General features: G+C 36.3%; 1 protein-coding gene across 8 annotated transcripts in view; it reads left to right on the top strand.

Annotated features, from left to right (window-relative positions):
• Positions 1 to 2,549: 2,549 nt before the first annotated feature.
• LOC126924118 (G protein-coupled receptor kinase 2) overlaps positions 2,550 to 19,306 on the top strand; it is a 28,227-nt gene continuing 11,470 nt past the window's right edge. For 2 of the 8 annotated variants that reach the window (XR_007713422.1, XR_007713423.1), the window contains exons 1-3: positions 2,550 to 2,991; positions 10,135 to 10,288; positions 10,358 to 11,626. Coding sequence is in view for 4 of the 8 variants with exons in the window: in XM_050738260.1 (XP_050594217.1) it covers positions 11,575 to 11,626 (52 nt within the window). In the remaining 4 variants the exon portion in view is untranslated. The other 6 variants (XR_007713421.1, XM_050738260.1, XM_050738263.1 and 3 more) reach the window with 6 other exon arrangements.

Genomic DNA, 19,306 nt, shown 5'->3' with positions numbered 1-19,306 from the left:
ATTACAGCTAACTATGGTAATACATTGAAACTATCCGTTAATTATATTTTCATTCCAAAATTATTTCATCTTGAGATTTTCAATCAATGGATTAATATCGTCGTTCCTTTTCTATAATTACGAAATAAGCTTAAAGAAATCAAATCAACCTCGTCTAGTTCGATTTCGGTCCTTACAGATCTAAATACGATACGATTTATTCTTAACAGAAATGAAACGATACATACAGAAATCTTTAAACAAAAATCGATAATGATTAATAACGCTAACAGTCAATAACAGCTCGATAAATTGCAATCTATAACTTTACAAAATTAAGGATGTTACGTAGATTCATGCTTCAATTACGTAAGAGAATTCTAGGGACACTATTTTATCAACATTCAACCAAACATTTTCTTATCACTGTGATATAGTTTAAAATTACAGAAGAACGAAAACCAACGTATTCCATTGGTACAAAAATGGATCCGGCTTTTTGATTGTATAGACATCGCGACAATGGACATCGTAAATCGCGTTGCACAGCGTAATGCGCTGTGTCGCGGATACAGCGACCCAACTAAATTATAGTCCACGATGGCTTGTAACCGCAACCGCAACCATTAATGACACACGTGATTGATACTCTAGATACATTGTTGGAAGTGTAGTCCCAGCCAGGTTGCTCGTTTCGGTATTTTTTCTTTTTTCTCTGTTGGCCTGGCAAAGGAGTAATTTTCGAGGGTCTGAAAGAATTGAAATTAGAGTCGGCCCGTAAAGGCGTGAAAAATACAGTCGAACCTCTATAACTCGAAAACTATTCGTAAGACTCTGCAATTTTGTCCATACTTTTCGTTTCCCCGTAAAAGTCTCTATAAGTTGTAATATCCAAAAAAATAATACCAAAGAAATTGGGAACGTTTATGACGATTATTCGTAGTCAGGACATATAAAAAATTTTTAATCATTTAATTGTTTAGAAGATTTTTTCTTAAGATTCTGTGATTACCGTCTTCGACCTAAATAAAAATTAATTCTTTCTCAACGATTTTTTTCGTAAAAATTTTACAAATAACTTTGATTACCGCTGCCAAAAAAATCGTATCTTAACCCATTAAGAACCAAGCTATCATTTATCATAATGTTGTAAATACATCAATTTATTTAAATTTCATAAAATTGTAAAATCTAGGTATAAAAAGCGATGAAAATACGGAATTATTCCTTGAAATTTCTTTTTGTAGCCATAATTTAAGAAATAGAATATAAATTGATCACATAAATAAATCATTTCTGTAGATTGTATTTATCTTTACTCGAGTAGTTACAATTCTTTAAAAAAAAAATTTATTAAAAAACTTTTAAATCATTCGTTTATTAAACTTCCTTCACTTGACAAAATTTGATAAGTAAATTCCTTTAACATTCGAGTTACCAAGATTTGACTGTACCAGATATCTTCCGAACCCAGTACGCGCCTTGTCATCGCACGTTGGAGATTTCAACGGAAACCCAATGCATTACGCTGGCGTATTACCCTTTGATCATCCTTGTTATTTCTTTTTCGAATCATGTCTTGATCGTGATTGTTCTCTCGAGAAATCGCTTCTGAGGAGACTAGAATAGTGCTAGGAAATAGTAATGACTCGATACTTTCCACGCAAGATTGCTTTACCGTCCTCCATTCTACCATTCCAATTTTCCATTTTTATCCACTATAGAATAATATTCAATATAACAAATATATTGCTATAGGAATTATTAAAATAACGTTCTTTCCTCATTTTATACTTCTCTTTAAATTTTTACTGTGTCAGTTACGAAAGTTATTCGTTGATTATTTATACATTCTCATAGAGTTTGATGATATAGGTGCAATGTTACATCTTCTCTATTATCTTTGCTAATTTGCACGTATCGATAGCTTCCTTATATAGTCTTTATTACTGGATAGTGCATTCTATGTGATATAATATTCCCTTTATGAACTGTATTGATAATTTCGATGTTCATGTAATATCTCATGAAAGTATTTGAACTCTTACGATAGAATATCTTTATGCATATATTGTGTATTTTATATAAAATGTTTTAAAATTTCATTAACGTCGACATATTGGAAAAGTTTGAATCGGTGAAATTAAATGTGGAAAAAATTTGGAGGTATTGTATCTTTATAGAATTACCATCTTTTATGTCCATATGTATACACCGTATCTTCCGACAACTTTTTGTTATTTGTTGTGTGCTTTATAATCGCTTTAAATAAATTCTTGACGAATATCGAATAATTTTTATCCATTTCTCATCGAAAAATAGCACTTCCTACCGTCCACTTCCACATTCTTCTGTTTAAGAAATGTTTTCGATGTTTATTTAAAAGCAACATTTGTCAAGTAGTATTAATATTTTTTTTTTTTTTTTTTAATTATCCGATACATCCATAACTCAAATAGCGCGTTCATATATGGCGCGTGAACGGTCGATTAAAGAAGATCGCATCCTCGGTCGGTATCCGAAGACGAGTCTAGGGACTCTACCACGCCCAATCGGAGTCGTCCGCGCGTCTATCTGTGTCTCTGTCATACGTTGATCGGGTGGAGGCGTCGCGTCGTCCTCGGATCCCAACATGTCCCCTCCACCTAACCTCCTCATCCGTGGCGGTGCATCGCGGCTTGAGAAGAAGCATGTCAGTCAGTCGGTTTCTATCCAGCGGATGGGACGGTGCGTGACGGTCTGGTGCGAGTGGCAGCGGGTTCATACGATCGGACAGTACGAACCGTCCCTAGCTGCATTCGTTACACGGAATAAAAACATCCGGGACTCCTATTTAGCTGAAAGTCTCGGACAAAGGGTGTCGTGCGCGTGTGCCGATTCTCGAACGAGATAGAGCAAGTGTGTGAAATATCCTCGTGGCTAGGAAGGATCGAAGCAGTCAGTGGAGGTGCAGTGGTCGGCCATTGCGCTTTCTTCGTGTCGCCGTTACGACCGCGCGGTGCTCTGCTATCGGTGTGTTACATTATACTAGATGTACCGAACGCCATAACATGTCCTCCCTTCTCCAATTCGACCGGACTGTACCCCCATAGAAATCATCCTGAGATCGTTTACGCCCGTCTCGTGTTTCACAAAACGATGTCGACTGACTCGTGCCCATGACGTGCGAGACACGACACGCTCCGTCGGTAACGCGGCGTCTTTCTCCCCTTTTCATCTTTCGAATCCTTCACTTTCTCCCTTTTCCTTCCGAGTTTAGAATCATATACCTTAGATAAGCTACATTCACATTTTATGATATTCTTGTTATGAGTTTGGTGGTTATTTTAGTGCCGCGTATAATGGGTTGTGCGTGTTGCTTGTGTGACAGATTTCAAGAGCCGGCGCGGTGCGGCGTCTCGTGATCGGTTGTCACAAAGTCACGTTTCCATCACGAGAATATTTAGGCGGGCTTCTTTCGGGTGTCACCTCTAAGGATATTTCGTATTGTTTAAATGTTTCTATGTTCATGGAAGATAAATGTTTTTTATTTCCTCGGAGACTACTAAGTTATGGACGTTTGCGCGTGTGTGAAAATTAACGCGTTTCATGCCACGAGATAATTAAGATTAGCAACGAAGGTTCGATAGTTAAGGACTCTCTTAGAATATTTAACTATAGAAAAATAAAAATCCATCTAATTCATGACATTTTATTGAAATATCGGATTGAAACTTATCTTCCTTCGCCCCATGGAATGGAAATTCTTTCTTCCATTTTTATTGTCGATCTACCGCCACTTTCACTGCCTACGAAGCACAAAACGTATTAAAGATGCGAAATCGTACATAATGCTTATAACACATAAACGAAATATGAAAGATCCAAGTACTCATAATTGGCTTCAATTTCTCTAATTACATCAAAATAAAAATATGATTCAGTTCATTGATATTAACAATTTCTTACAGTTCTGTCATTGTTATTCTCACTGGTGCAATGACATAAAGAGAGGGGAGTAGAGAAGGAGGGGAATGGAGAATATAACAGCGGCAATACATACCGACAGTGTCAAATTAAGTTGTTCGCTCAAAATGCGGCGGCGAAAAGCGTTTCCAATCTACATTGATAGAAATGATAAAACAGTCCCCGCTGTTTCTCCCTATTTGATTCTTTAATTTGACACATGTGTACAAGAGGCATCTTGTACACCAGGGAAATACACGTCTGTCATTTCACAATGCGTCTCGATTCGCGGGCAAAAGTTTCTTCTCCCTTTCAATGAACTCGCCCGCGCTGCCATCGCATCGGCGTTCATTGTCTCTCATTCAATCGCCCCTTTCATTGGTGCGGTTTCCGCGTCTGCTCGCGTTGTTATATTCGGCTCGACGCAAAGTATCCATGTATTCTTGTATTATTATATTCCATTTTTATAAAATTATTATCATGTTATTTAACCAATTAGTATTAGTTATTTAACCAATGATATAACTTCTGCTAGTCTATATTATTTCCTTTCAACATTTGAAGAAGTCAAATTAGGAAGACCTTATCATCAAGATAACACTCTACGCTCTATGTGAGTAATGTAATTAAAAAAGAAACTATTTGATAGGTATTAATTGACAAACTATGAAACATAATATATTCAGATTGTCGTAATATTATTTTAATGGTGGGTGGGTGGGGGAATTCCAAAAATATGATATACATATAAAGAGGTTAGCAAATGTTCTCCAAGATTATTTTTCGCTCAAATCGTAAAAATTCTCATCATAAAAACTCGATTGAAAAGCTTGAAAAATGTTGAGAGAAACGGAGAAAGTAATAGAGAGTAATGGGAATTATATAATCGATCGAATAAGTAAGTTTCTATGAAAACAATATAGCGGAATATAATAAAATAAAAACGTACATTGCGTCGAGGATAGAGATGGAAATATATCAATGGCATATCGATTATTTTCGGTAACTTTTCTTAATTATTTATTTTCATTTTTCAAAAATTACAATTTTGCTTTAGGACCTTATTGTACTACAGAATAGTTTTTGGTATTCATCATACCAATTTCTTTATTCTTATTCGCTGTACTGTATTCGACATAATAACTCGTTCTGTACTTGAGAGACTGATAAGGCATAAAATAAGAAAATTATTACAAATGTCTGATATAATTCTTTACTAAATTTAAATATTGAATAAGTTTTAAATTTATGAAATGAATATCGTTTTTTAAAAACGAAATTCAGAGTTATAGTAGTACGACAACTTCATGGTGCAATGATCAGGTAACTAGAATAGAACTCTACAAGCTTTTACAATCTTTAATTAACAGTTTTATTGTGAATAAAAAAGTCCGTAATACTATCATACGATAAAATATCGGAAATAATCGATATTCGTCGATAGTTCGTTGTTATCTAACTTATCAATAATCGATATTTATGAGTATCACATCTAATCGGCAGGCCGCGTGCTTTTTCGCTGTGGTTTGTTTCCGGGGATACCGATTCCTATTTTCCTTTGCTCCTGGAGAAAACGTAGTCATAACTTATCGTCGTTTTACGCGCTTTCTTCGATGGCTAGGTATAAAATTCTTATCTTGGAAGGCAGCGCTGCATCAATGGTGTTACATTATTCGATATTTATTTCTACAAATTCTCTGACGTGCAAATTCACCCGGCAAATATACGTAAACAATTTACATCTTGATAATTCATGGTTGAAATTTTCCATCAATCTGAGCGTGAGAGGAGAAGATTAAAATAGTGTGAATCACTGTAAATGTTAATGCTAGTAGTAGTACGTATTCATAGCAATCCATATATAAGTACATAGTAGAATAAGCAGTGTTTATAACGTTTATCAGATTTATGATGGATCGTTAACGGATCTTTACGACAGCCAGGAATCAATTTCTTTTTTTAAATTATTTACATGATTAGAATTTTCGGCACTTCTTTCCGACTCTACGTTAAACAAACATACAAACTCGATATAGTATTTCTTTCGCTTTTAGTATATAAATGACATCAATTGTTTTGTATCAAAATTTAATTTAATAAAAGTATACCGAGGTAGAAGTAGTGTTATTGTAATTACATGCTAATCATGTTGCAATCTTTGAATTTAACCTATTAAGCATAGAAATGTTTAATTTACCTAATATAACTAAAACTGCATTTAAGCATTTACAACTGATCATATTCTATTGATGTATTAGTGTGAAAATATGAGTTTCTGTTTCGTGTCGAGTTTAGAATACAATCTTCTTGTTTAGCAAATAATCCGAATTAATTTATATTCTAATTTAGATACATGAATGTTTCTACAGCTATATATGTATTTGGGAGCAAATTGAAAATTACTTCCTATAATACAATACTATTTAACACGGACGTTCTGATTTTCTGATCAGCGTAACATTCATAGTATTTGCTGTTGTTCGACCACTTTTAGATATTCCGTAAGAGATGTATCCATGATAAAAGCTTAGATTTACATTTGAAAGGATCTTCGTTTTTGTATTACCGAGTTTCGTATTTCCTGCGCGCGTGCCGTCGGTACTTTTATTGTCGGTTCTTGTCGCGTTGTTGATAGCTTCTTCCTGTCCGACAGAGAGCTACTCACGTTGATACGGAAGAATTAATTTCTCTCGCTTTCTACATATCTCTTCTCTCTCTCTCTCTCTCTCTCTCTCTCTCTCTCTCTTTCTCTCAGTATATATATATATATATATATAATTCTTCTCAATAAATTTCTTGTTCACTATCCCTTAATATTTTATGATCTCTTGTCATCTACCCTTTCTTAATTTTCTATCTTTCTCTGTCTCTCTTTGCCCGTTACACCAGCCATATATGATATATGTACACTATCGTTTAACAGTCATTATCTACTTTGAAATTTATCCAAAAACAGATTGTGCAATTTTAAAATAAACAAACAATACGTAGACATATTCAACGTTACAAGAAAAATCTTATTTCTGTGTGTAATAATTCGTGTATAATAACTAAATCGGTTTTCGTTTACATTCACTATGACTTACAAATCATTGCTTCAATCAATCCTGACACTTACGTTATTTAACTTTCAGTTCCGAATTTCAATTGAGATTTTAAATATAAAAATTTTTCAGTTTTACATCTAATTCTTGTAACATTTTTCTAACAAATGAGGTCAGGTAATTATGTATGTATATATGTGTATAACGTATATGATTCTTAATTTACAATTTTTTGCGTACAAATGTTTGCGTCGTTGCCTTGTACGAATGCAACATTTAAACGAATCATCATATTTTGTGAAACTAACAAGTATTCTAATACTTCTGAACTAGAGTGTGTATACCGTTTATTATGTATGGAACACATTATCGGCTGATATATCGTAGATACTTTCAACGGATATCAATGTTTTCACGTATATAATATTATGTACATATATACGATGGATACCTGCAACGACCACCACCACGATTGATCGATTATTGGTTCTATTTCCGTTCATAATCCGCCGCGAGTCAGTCGATAGGAAGCAAATATTCCTCGGTAGCACTGTTTCCCGTATTGTATGTATATTCGAAATCGTTTTTCTAACCATACGTGACACTGATCATTTTATTTACTCTCAACACGATTGTTTTATTTGTTGGTAACGGAGAGAGGGGATTAAACGAGATAGAAAGAACTTATTTCACATTTGTACGATCTAGGAGCTACATTGATCAACTTCACAAATCAAGAAGCTCTTAAACACTTTGTTAAGTAACGCTTGTTTCCGTCCCAGCAATTCATGGAACCAATTTTTTGGAGCGAGAATTACATTAAGAAGCGATGTTCATTAATAACGAAGCAAAATCTTAACCGGTTAACCCGATACCAGTGTATCGATAACGTTTTCATTTTGTCTCGTTTAAACGAACAGAACGCAGCTATTCAGTCTGGCCGGTGATTAATATGATCGACGTTTTACTCTAGACACCTGCAGTGAAATGGTTGTGTAGTACAGAATCGCTTACGTGGAAAGGGATATTATATTACCTCTGGCCTAAGTAATCCAATTATCCATTCGACGCTTAAAAAACAAGGTGGATCGAAAACGATCGTGGTTATATCGAAGATATATTTCAAATATCAAATACGACACAGATGATTTTTTAAGAAACAATTTTAATCAGTCAGGGGAAAATGCCGGCTATCGTTATTTCCTTTGCGGTCGCGTTTTTATTGTCATTGGTTTTTTTCCTCTTCGTTATCATCGTTACTCACCGCTTCCTAATCCGGTTCCACGGTACTGAAATTGCGTCATCGAGAAAAAGCATTTAAAACCTTTAACGATCTTCGTCGTTCCTCTTCCGCCTGCTAACCTCCTGCCTAACCCCCCACTTCCTCCTTTTTTCGCCTGTTACTTAATTTAGAGCCCGTGTCGGGTTACCCATTCGTTAGCCGTCGCAGTTTAATAGGATTTACCGGTGTAATGCAGCAAGTCGTAAGAGCCACTTTGACGAGAATCCATCTAGTTTGAATCTAATTCCGCTGGAAGTCGATTCGACGGCTATGTTCATGATTGGGTCGTGATAGAGGTATGGGGATATAGAGGGTATGGTGATGAAATCTTGAGTATTTCAGCCGATTGGAATATCCATAAAAGAATTACAAAGACATTAAGTATATTAAACAAATTGCACCTCTTTAGCATACATCACAGAATAATTTGTAAATTTGGATTTCCACTCTTTAAACAAAAAGTATGCTATAATTACTAACTGTATCCAAAATTAGAAATAAATGTTTCGGAAATTTGATAATATTTTAAATCATCCGCCTAATTTTGTAATTAGAAACGCTCGGGAAATGGAATAGCATTGCACTATAGTTAAATACTCAACTATCCACGTTATCTATCTTGCAAGAAAAATGTAAATATATCATGTTCTCGATTTATATTCGCAGATAAAATTTTCGCATTCTATATCGCATAGAGTGATTCCCGCCACCACGTTGTACATGTAAAAGAAATACCTGAAGAGAGAGAGAGAGAGAAAGAGAGAGAGAGAGAGAGAGAGAGAGAGAATAAGAGAGACGATCGGTGGGAATCGAGTTCTAGAAAAAGTTATTAGATTACCACGTCGGATATTACGCCGACGGTGCGCTTAGTCGCGTCGTTATCTTTATCCCCGTAGCGCACCTGCTGCGTCCAGTGTTCACGCACATGTGCGCGGTTGTAGTTTCGCATGCAGAACGCGCGACGATAAGTGCGTGCGTCTGTTGCGCGCGGCAGATAAACCAGCACGGCGGAGGTGCGAGGAGCATGATGATTTTTAAAATTCACTCACGCCACACGGAGAAACGAACGACCGGCGCAGACGATCGAGATATCCTCTCGTTCCCGTCCCATACGTCCAGTGGCGTAGCGAACACTTTATATGGCAATGGTCCTTTGACTGTGTACTTGCATACTTACTGTCAGCCGTATGTATCCCTTTGAGACGCACGTACATACGCATACATTGTCGAACTGACGGTTCGGAAGCGAAATAGAGAGGAATTGTACACGGGAAAACAAGTAAAAAACGTAGAACAAAATGTTTTTATATGACACTCCGTTTTCGAAAAAATCAAGTTTGAAAATTTGCCAAGTATTCTCGAACTTGATTTATTCTAAACTAAACAATAGTAAATAATCAATAGCAAGTTGTTCTACGTTTGGAAATAAATAAAAAATGTAGAGATTTATCGGAGAAAATGAATTTAAAAATGTATCTCGTGCGTGTACCAGATCAACTCCTAACTAAACACAGTCTTTTAGAAAATGGGGTCTGAAACGGAAAAATTTTATTTCATTACTTATTTCATGATTTATTTTTTACTTATTTTCGCGTGTAAAGCAAGTAGATCGTTTACGTATACCTAGTTCGTAATTAGTTAAGTTTAAGTATACGTGACAAAGTTTGAAACTCAATTTTCTTGAAAGCAAAGCATTATGAAAAAATTACATTCGATATTTTTGACTTTGATATTCGTGCGATCAAAGTGATGAAAATTCTCCTTCACGATGTTCAACGAAGTGGTGTCGGTAGAGATTTCGAATGAAACGGTTGACTACGCCACTGTGGACGTTCGCGAATCCTTTCACACTAATAACACGAACAATCTGAAATCTTATTCCAGAACGTACATCAGAGATCGATGCAAAGAGGAATACATTAAACGCCCGACGAAGCGACATCCGCACGAAAGGAGATCGGAAATTTACAAATAGAAAGAATCTTCGTCGCATACAACAAAAGCGCTTATACACTGACGCGAAGTCTCGATTTCTTTGGTAGGCCGAAGATCAAATTCGTGTTTCCAGTACGCGAGTTTACAATGGTTCTCTAACTGCCTGTTGCAGCTCTAATATCGAGGGAAGGGAAGAAACGAATCTCTGTGGGTGTTGAGTTTCTCGACATTCACGAATCGACGATCGAAGCCCCGATCCGAAGTTGAAGAAGGATCTAGCATCTAGCACATGCGGAGGCATCTCTCGCACCGTCGTTAAAGTGAAAGGCACTGCTGCTACGTGCCTACGAATGTCGTGTCCGTACGCGAATCCGCGGAACACACGTGACATTTTTACGATGGCATGCTAACGCGCCACTAGGATTCGCTGTTGTAACGATTATTCGAGGGGATCGTTAGCGGTGTCTCTGCTGATATTTAAAGGAGACGCAAGCGACACGAACTATACCAAAGAGAGAAAGAGAGACAACGACGCATCGTCGCACGTGATTACACGACACTATAGTTTCTTTTGTAATGTGAACGCGCGCTGCGATCGAGCTTCGTCCTCAGTCACGGGGTGGAAGAGCGATAAAGAGGGGCTACGCAGCGTGTGGAAAAAGAATCCTGCGCATTCTGAATGCTTGATTCCGTGACAGCTTACTGATCGCGCCCCATCCCCATGAAGCTTCATCCGGCGTGTCTGTTTTTCGCAAATAGGAAAAGGTCACGATGTGGACACGCGTCACTGTAAATGCCTAAATCCACGATCGATACGGAAGAAGCTCGCTGGTACAAACGTTACGCAAGAAAGCCGCTCCTTGACCCTGGGATCGTACACCGTGAATCAAGGAAACCAACACGATACGGTGTGACAAGCGAAAAGTCCGGTTTCGTGTAACCCGTTTGATGTCGTGCATGCTTTGCTCGATATACGTATACGCATACTTTGTGGCGGGAAACGTCGGTTTTTGACCGGCAGAGGGGGCCAACGAACTCGAGTCGACTCGATAGGTGGTTGCCCAGCGGTGTCAGCAGCAGAAACGGCGGGACCTACACCGGACGACCTCGAACCTCGAATTCGACTTGACTCGACCAAGCCGTCCAACAGCTTGTCGACGTCCTTCCTGTTGTCCTTGGTCCTCGGTGAAGGGGGACTACTCGGCCCTGGTGGTGTCCTGGGGCCGCAGATGGGAGCTGGTCTGCTGGAGCCCGACAGGGTGACCAACCCCGGAAAACTATACCAGTCGACCGGACTTCCGCTCGAGGCCTACGCTCTTCCTCTCGTTTGTCGCCCACCAGGCTTCTCTTTATTGATTCGGGCGCGTAAACTCGATCAAGCTGGAATTGATGGAGTTGGAGAACATCGTAGCAAACACTGTGTACCTCAAAGCGAGAGAAGGTGAGTGACGAGTTATTATCTAAAGGCTTAAATAAAGTAAATGACCCAGAGAAGTAGGTTTTTAATTTCATATACATGATTCTTAGTTCTTACCTACTACTAGTAGGTATTGCTACTAGTACCTAGAAGTGTATCGATTCGAAGTTGTTTCTTGCAATTTGGAGCGGATATCTTTAACATAGAGAAATATTGGTTTTAAAGTTTGCATTTATAGCTTTCGCTTCTATCTTGAGATAGCTCCAAGACTTAAAATAAATTATTCTAATACTTACGTCCTTCTCCTTTTCTTAGCATGCGATTTATATTCTTCTTCGCTGGATCATCATCAACATCATTTTTTATTGTTTTTTTTTTCATGTATATAGTCCGCTATTTACATTGTTCAATTATCTACTGTGTAGACGGTTGTGTATCTGTAAAAATGTTATTCGTCTCTGTCTTTTGCCGTGTTTCTCTTTTCCCATGGAGCGAATACTAACCTACCTTTACGCTAAGTGGATGACACCTGTATCATTTGACCAACAGCTTTGTTGCCACCGGAACTACTACATATTTGCGTGCTATCTTTTCAGTCGAGATTCTTCCGTCGAGTTAGGCATATTTATTTACTCGTAGACGAGCTTATATTTATTTATAGCTGTCTGGCGTTTTCAGAAAGCGATTCATAAGAGGGTTCTATTATTCTCAATATCTAATCTTTAGTTCCTCTTAGAAGTTAGCTTTTGTGGATGCGAGACAATAAAAGCGAAGTCTCGTATGTTTCCGTTTTACTAGACATAAAGGCAGAAGTCATAATATTTGTTCCACTGAAACGTTGCTTATTATCGTATCAATTTTTATCGATTTATGGATCATAGATATCTAGGAAATTGCTAAATCCTAGACTGAGAATCTCTGCACAGCTAAAAAAGTAAAACAGTAAAAAAGAGGAAAAATGTTATGCCAAGTATCGAGAGTTTTATATATATATATATACATTATATATGTATGTAGATACGGTTTCATGATACGAAGCCCACGTTCCGTATCATCAGCACTGACATTAAATTTCCGGTTCTTGCTCCGTATGTAACTCGTTCCATACCATCTTATGTAATTGTTTTGTTACGTTGTTGCGATACAACGCTGTTCCCTCGTACACCACGTGTTCCTAGTTATACTAAACACCGTAATACGTCTTCTGTCCATTGTTGAGATAGCGAACAACTATCATATGTGAACACAAAGTAGATAGACAGTAGCTGTTCAAACAGAAATATTTTTTGAACGCAAACTATTAACGAAATATTGAAGAGCTTATGCGTATAACAGTGGACAGTTTTGAATATTTCTTCACTGGAGTCATATAAAGTCTTGTCAATGTAGAAATTGTAGAAATTCAATGGTAGACGGTACACTGTATTTACTGAAACGATATTTCGTTCCGATCGAAGTGAATACCATGAAACGTTTACTATTACACCGTTGAAACGCGCCGGTCCCATCCACCTGTAAATTCTACGCGAGGACGGCTCGCAAGTTTTCATAAAGCACGTTCTAAATTGTCTTTGCGGCAGAAATGTTTCTAGGATAATTAAATCGCTTCGTGGTATCCTGCCGATTTTCCGAACTGTTTTGCAAGTGACCGAGCGCGGCTAATCATGCGTTTCATTATCCAAATTCCAAAATTCCTGATGTTACATTGGTAATTGATTAGGAATATTCGACAATTTATATAAAATCCAGATTTAAATTGTGAATTAATTGTGAACTTATTCATATAAATTCATACATAATACATACATTCATACATAAAAATTTCAATAGAAATAGCGATCATTAAAATTACAAAATTCTCTTGTATCTATTTTTTTCGAAACATTTCTTATATTTAGGACCTTTTTATTTCAAATTTAACCGATAGAAGATTCAAAATTTAATACCGGATCAATCTCCAATCTTTCATAAAAGAAATTAATAAGAATATCAGTTAGTACACCTTCGTTTTCATAATGTTCATAAGATCTTCCAAAATTGTATATTTAAAAATTCTTTATTTCAAATTTGACTCGTCAAATAATTCGCTCAAATAATTCGTTGATAAAAAAATTTAATACAAATTACGAATCGTTCTACTTTCAGTCCAACTGCCGAAAGAATATTTTAAATCTCTCAAATCTCAGGTGTGGAAATATACAAGCGTAGGGAAACGAAGGAAAAATATAGTAAAACTTTGCACGATACTCGTTCTACTCGTGACCAACAGTCGGCTCGATATTCCCACGAATATTTATTCACCGTATACGAAATTACGTTGCCATTAGAGAGGCTGCAGTAACGGCCGCTGGTCCAGGCCACTCTGCACCAACGGTTTACATGCAAATGGCTTAATGGGAACCTGCGCCGGCACAGGATCCTAATTAAACTGCATACTTTACGTTACGTTCTTGCTCTTTGTATCGCGTGCAATAAAGTGCAGCGAGGATTGACACGCGCTCACAAGCGCGCTCGCGCCCGCGCACCGCCGGTAATTGCAGATTTCATACGAAGTCCAAAGGCGGCGTCGTTAAGGAAGCTAAACTTTGCTTTACCTAAAGCGTCCCGCTGTACCGCCGCGCCAAGCGGAATACTAATTAGACTAACTTCTAACACGGTCGTACGAACTGATTACAGAACTCTTCTCTCCCTCTCTCATATATATATATATATTTATATGCATGTTCTGTGAAACCGTCTCGAGTCGATTCTATGTCCGTGTTGAATCGGGGGAGGCTTTAAATAAGGATAGATGCGTTTCTGATGGTTGTCAATGAAACATGGCGACAAGAATGGTTCTGATTCGGTGGTGGTGAGCCTTTTTATATACGCGTGCTAGAAATTTATAATAAATAATATTTATCGAGTTGCTAACGTGCGTGCCGGGCAGTTTTTAATAGGCGAAGAAATAAATTATCGCAGAATTTTATTGAAGCAAGTTTAAAAGTTAATGTAGAACCTTATAAACATATACTTACATCTTGACATGTTTATTATATAAAAAAAGCGAATGATTTGTAAGCGTGTAAAACGATATCACTGGCTAGAAAACTAGTTATATCTTTCGTTTCGTATCTGCGTGATGGAATGGCCGGTGCAACAGTAGAATATTCAATTACACGCAGGAAACAATAAGATGATATCGTAATAATAACTTAATAATACGTAGAACTCCTCCATTCCCAATAAGTTTATTCTGTTTTATATACTCTTAATCTGATATTCTCGTATTGTGTCTGATACTTCGCAGGTACCTGTATAGAAATAAACATACTCTTCTGATTTTCTTAAATCGCCACCACAAACAGGTAAGAATAAAGAAAGTTCTGATAAACAGAAAGAAAGAAACGTTCCATAAAAGAAAGAATTCCTGAACAGAAAGGATTACATTCTCCAGATTCAACGAAACAACCTCTTCGGACCACGATCCCCGTAAAAGCCCCCGTCAGAATCTCCGATAAACTCGTGGAACCTCGATCCAATCTTATCGAAGCTCTTCTAGCGTGAAGGAATCTTCGCGAAGGGGAAGTGGTCCACCTTTCATCCGATTGAAATGCGATAAACCATAAGCAAGGAATAGCAAAGATTCCATCGATTCGTTCGCGAGGAATGGGCGTGTTGCGCGGCTGTTTGGCTCGAAGAAGTAGCGAATTTTAATTAGTGTAGTGGCAAGCCATTCTCTTCGTACCCTATGGCGAAAGCATCGACGAACAGAGAGATCGAAAGAAAGAAAAAGAGAGAGCGTGTTGCGTGGCAAAGGCAGAAGTAGGTAAATGGGCTCGCGTGATGCGCCAACGACGTCAATGAGTTTATAATCGCATCGTCCGCGTCTCGTTGAACTTTATAAATGTATATATACGGTAGAATCTTTATATTATCAGAACCGAAATCGATTACATAGTTGCTCGATTAATTATATCGAGTAATATCGATAAACGTAGAATTTGGGAATAATTGCTCGTGGAGGAATATTGGAAAACAAGAATAGAAACTGAAGCAGATTGTTACATTCGGCGAGCAATGATTTTTTAACAGGAGCATTATCTTAATCTTTGAGAAATGATTTCCAAAGATTTTATAAGTAGAAAATTTAACGAGTAGACAAAAATTAATTTGGTATTTGGTATATTTATAAAGGTATATTATTCTTTATAATATTTACTGGTTAGAACTGTTTCATTCCTAAATTACACCTCTTTCATTGTATTTATAAAGATACGAATGTGCATAAACATCCACGATCTATAAGATAATATTTTTATATATATCAAAATAAAATTATTCTCACAGCTGAAAAATAAATTTGCTAGAAGGTTTAACGAGTTTGTCGTTGCGGCTTCTTTATTCTACGATATTATTTAGCTTCGTTTCTTTTCTTTTTTTTTTTATTTTTTTTTACTGAAACCATCAGAAATGGATATAATAAATTTCTGTGTACCGGTAGTTGCAAACGTGATCTGGTTGCATTTGCAATTCCGGAAAGGGGCAGCGACTATTTTGAAACGTCACGTTACTCTTGACGCACATCGGGTCGTACAAGAAATATTAAATCGAAAAATCTACGTATACTGTTCGCTACTATTCGGTACCGTTGTGTCTTCTTTATCCATTTACAATATATTTCTAGCTACAATGCCGCTACGATACCGTACAATACTATTACAATTATTAATTTTATCAATTGTCGAATTCGAAATACAAAACTTGATATTCTGAAATTCATCGTAGCAGGAATATTATGCAATAGTAAAAATCCTAACGAAGAGGAAACTTATACGATAGAATGTTTTTCCTTTAATTACCATCGTTATACGTTTGGAACCTTCGATATTTGCATTCGCTGGTTTTTGTTACTGAAATTCGTTGTACAAAAATTTCTTAGAGACTTTAAAATCATTACGGTCGTTAATCGTAACGATGGTCTATAAAACGATTTCATCGAGCACTCGAGCCACAAATTCTTCGCTTTCTATTCGCACGTACACTCAGAATTTACCCCCGTTCCATTAATTTGCAAATTTATTCCGTTAGTATTGTACGTTATTAAGTGCAAATACTGTAATGCATTTTTGACAGTTGCGAGACGAACGAACCATTGCATCTTGCGTTATGTGCATTATTTTCTAAAATATGCTTTCCTTGCTTCGTAACTGGTTGCATCGTTCTTGTTAAGATTAGTTTAACTAATGATATTAATCTAAGAAACCTAGATGGTAGTGTAGTATAATTAACACGAGACGTCGATATCAGCGAATAAGAGAAGGAAGATATAATAATCGAAGTAAAGGAAATATAAAAGTAAAAAAGAGAAGACTGAAAATAACCGCAATAAAGAAAACATAGCGGTGAAGATAGAAATAAAAAATAATTGGGCGAATAAAAGCGCAAGAGTAAAAATTTGTTACAGGTATTGTTACGGGTATATTTTTTGGAAAATTTGTTTACTATTTATTTACATTCTAGGTTTCTTTATTTACGTTCTGGATTTGTCTGCTTACTTTCTGCAATTGCTTTTTTACATTTTTAGATCGTTCGCTTTCATTCTCGAATTAGTTTATTTTTTCCAGTTGCTCATTTGTGCCTTTCAATTGTTCGCTTTTATTTCTCTCTGTTTATTTTCATCGTATGTCGATGGTTTCGTTTTTAATGGTTTCGTGGATGGAATTTTTCGGTTTCTCTGCTGAATATATTTAACAATAGCGTGTTGATCGAAGCTCTTTGAGGCGTGCATAGAAGGAAGACTCGCTTATCGCTGTTTTATTTAAAGTCCATAACGGGGCAAATACAATAACAATTCTGTGGCAATGATAATACATATAGAGATAGTGACTGGAGCAAAACAAAGACGAAACCAGTTAATATTTCATATTGTCAGTTTGTTTGTTTGCTGACTAACGTGATAGAATATATTGTACATAATTACATTAACAACCATATATGCGTCTATAAATGAAATTAATTAATAAGAAATAAGATTAATCTGTCATAATTAAGAATAAGAATTATATTCTTATATTACTACACATATGTACATATTCTTGTGTTTTAAATAGGAACTAGTAATAAAAAAAATATGACAAAAGAATCTCGGAAACCGATCGAAGCTGTTCCACATATAAAAAAACCAGAAAATAGCGATAATACAATAATATATTACAGTAATGAATTAATTAATATAATTATTAGTATAGTTGTAATTGAAAATTCATATATCTAATACGTATATGTATTTGAAATTTATAATTCGAAATTTTTAGTCAATATATTTTAAATATAAATTCACTGTTCTCGGATCGTTATGTCATTAATTAAAAAATTCGAAAAACAAAGAATCTAAAAAGCCAAAAGTCAAACTGTCTGTAATCTTGATACTCGTTCAACGAAAACGATTAGAGGAAAAACAGACGTAAGCGAAAGAAAGAAGAGCAGGGAAGTCCTCCATCGAGTAGGTAATGGTCGTCGCTGATTTATCATGAGAACGTACCCCACGTACAACGTTCTCTGATCTAGCCACGCGATTTGACTCCTCTTTTCCGCCTCCGCAAGATTCGAGTGTACGGTCGCGGAAACGTGATCGGTTGTTCGCGCAAAATCTACCCTGGATGTCTATCGATCTATCTCATCGTCAGTTCCATCTCGTCTTTTCCACAACGATCGATGTCGTCCCGACTGAATTTCCACCATTGGCCTTTCTTCTCGTACTATACGTTCCTATCTGCACCGAAATAGGACAGATCCCTTTTGAAACTCGAAAGCCAATTGGAAGATACCACACTCGAATTGTAAGCCAAGAAAGGTTAATTTTTAGGTTTAATTTTCTACTCCTTTCTTTTATAAATCGCGTTTTGGAAATTCTTTCAGTTTATGAAATTTTTGATATTTCTTTGGTTTTGTTAATTGTTCTTTTGTTTTGTTAATGGTAAAATCGTTTTTCCTTCCTTTCTTCGATCGTTGTTTTATCGTAGAAACGGTTTAAATCAAGTTAAGCTATATTTTTGCCAGTGAAGGAAGAAAGTGGCTTGGATAATTTTCAATTCGCATTGTCAACAAAAATTAATTTATTAACTTTTTGGATCATCGTATATTCAACAACAATCGAGTTTCGTAATGTCAGAATTCTTTTGTCCTTCTTTCATTAAAGAATAATCTTCAACTTGCATTACTGTTGGTCTTATAGTTCTTACTCGATTATATTCGCCTGATCTTCACGATAAAATTATATTTTTCTCCCTCTTGTCCTCTTATTTCTTTTTTCTTTCCTTTGACAAGCGTTTTATTGCGCCGAATAATTTTTCTAGTTTCACTGTCAATTAATGGGATAATTTAGAATAACTTCAAACCTTCGAGATAAAAACGATTCTTTTAAACCGATAAGAAACCTGATAGTGATACTAATTCAATGTAGTAACGTGTAAGATCGATAATCGTTACTTGCAAGTTTCTCACTAAATAAATATATGCAGCCCGTTGATTCCAGAGAAAGCTGACGAGTCATCAATTTCGCATTAGTTTTATCATATAGTCAATTGAAAAGATACAAAGTGTACCGAATGATTCATTGGTCACCCGTATTAGCTTTTGTAGCGAAAAGATAAAATATCTTCGTCCTGTCGATACTTTGGAAACTATTAATTACCGACTGCCTCAACCGGAACCGCGCTTCTT

This window comes from Bombus affinis, chromosome 14 (genome assembly GCF_024516045.1).
Source record: "Bombus affinis isolate iyBomAffi1 chromosome 14, iyBomAffi1.2, whole genome shotgun sequence".
Taxonomy (NCBI): Eukaryota; Metazoa; Arthropoda; class Insecta; order Hymenoptera; family Apidae; genus Bombus; species Bombus affinis.
Note: the sequence above shows the minus strand (reverse complement) of the source record. Positions and strands in the feature narration are given on the sequence as shown.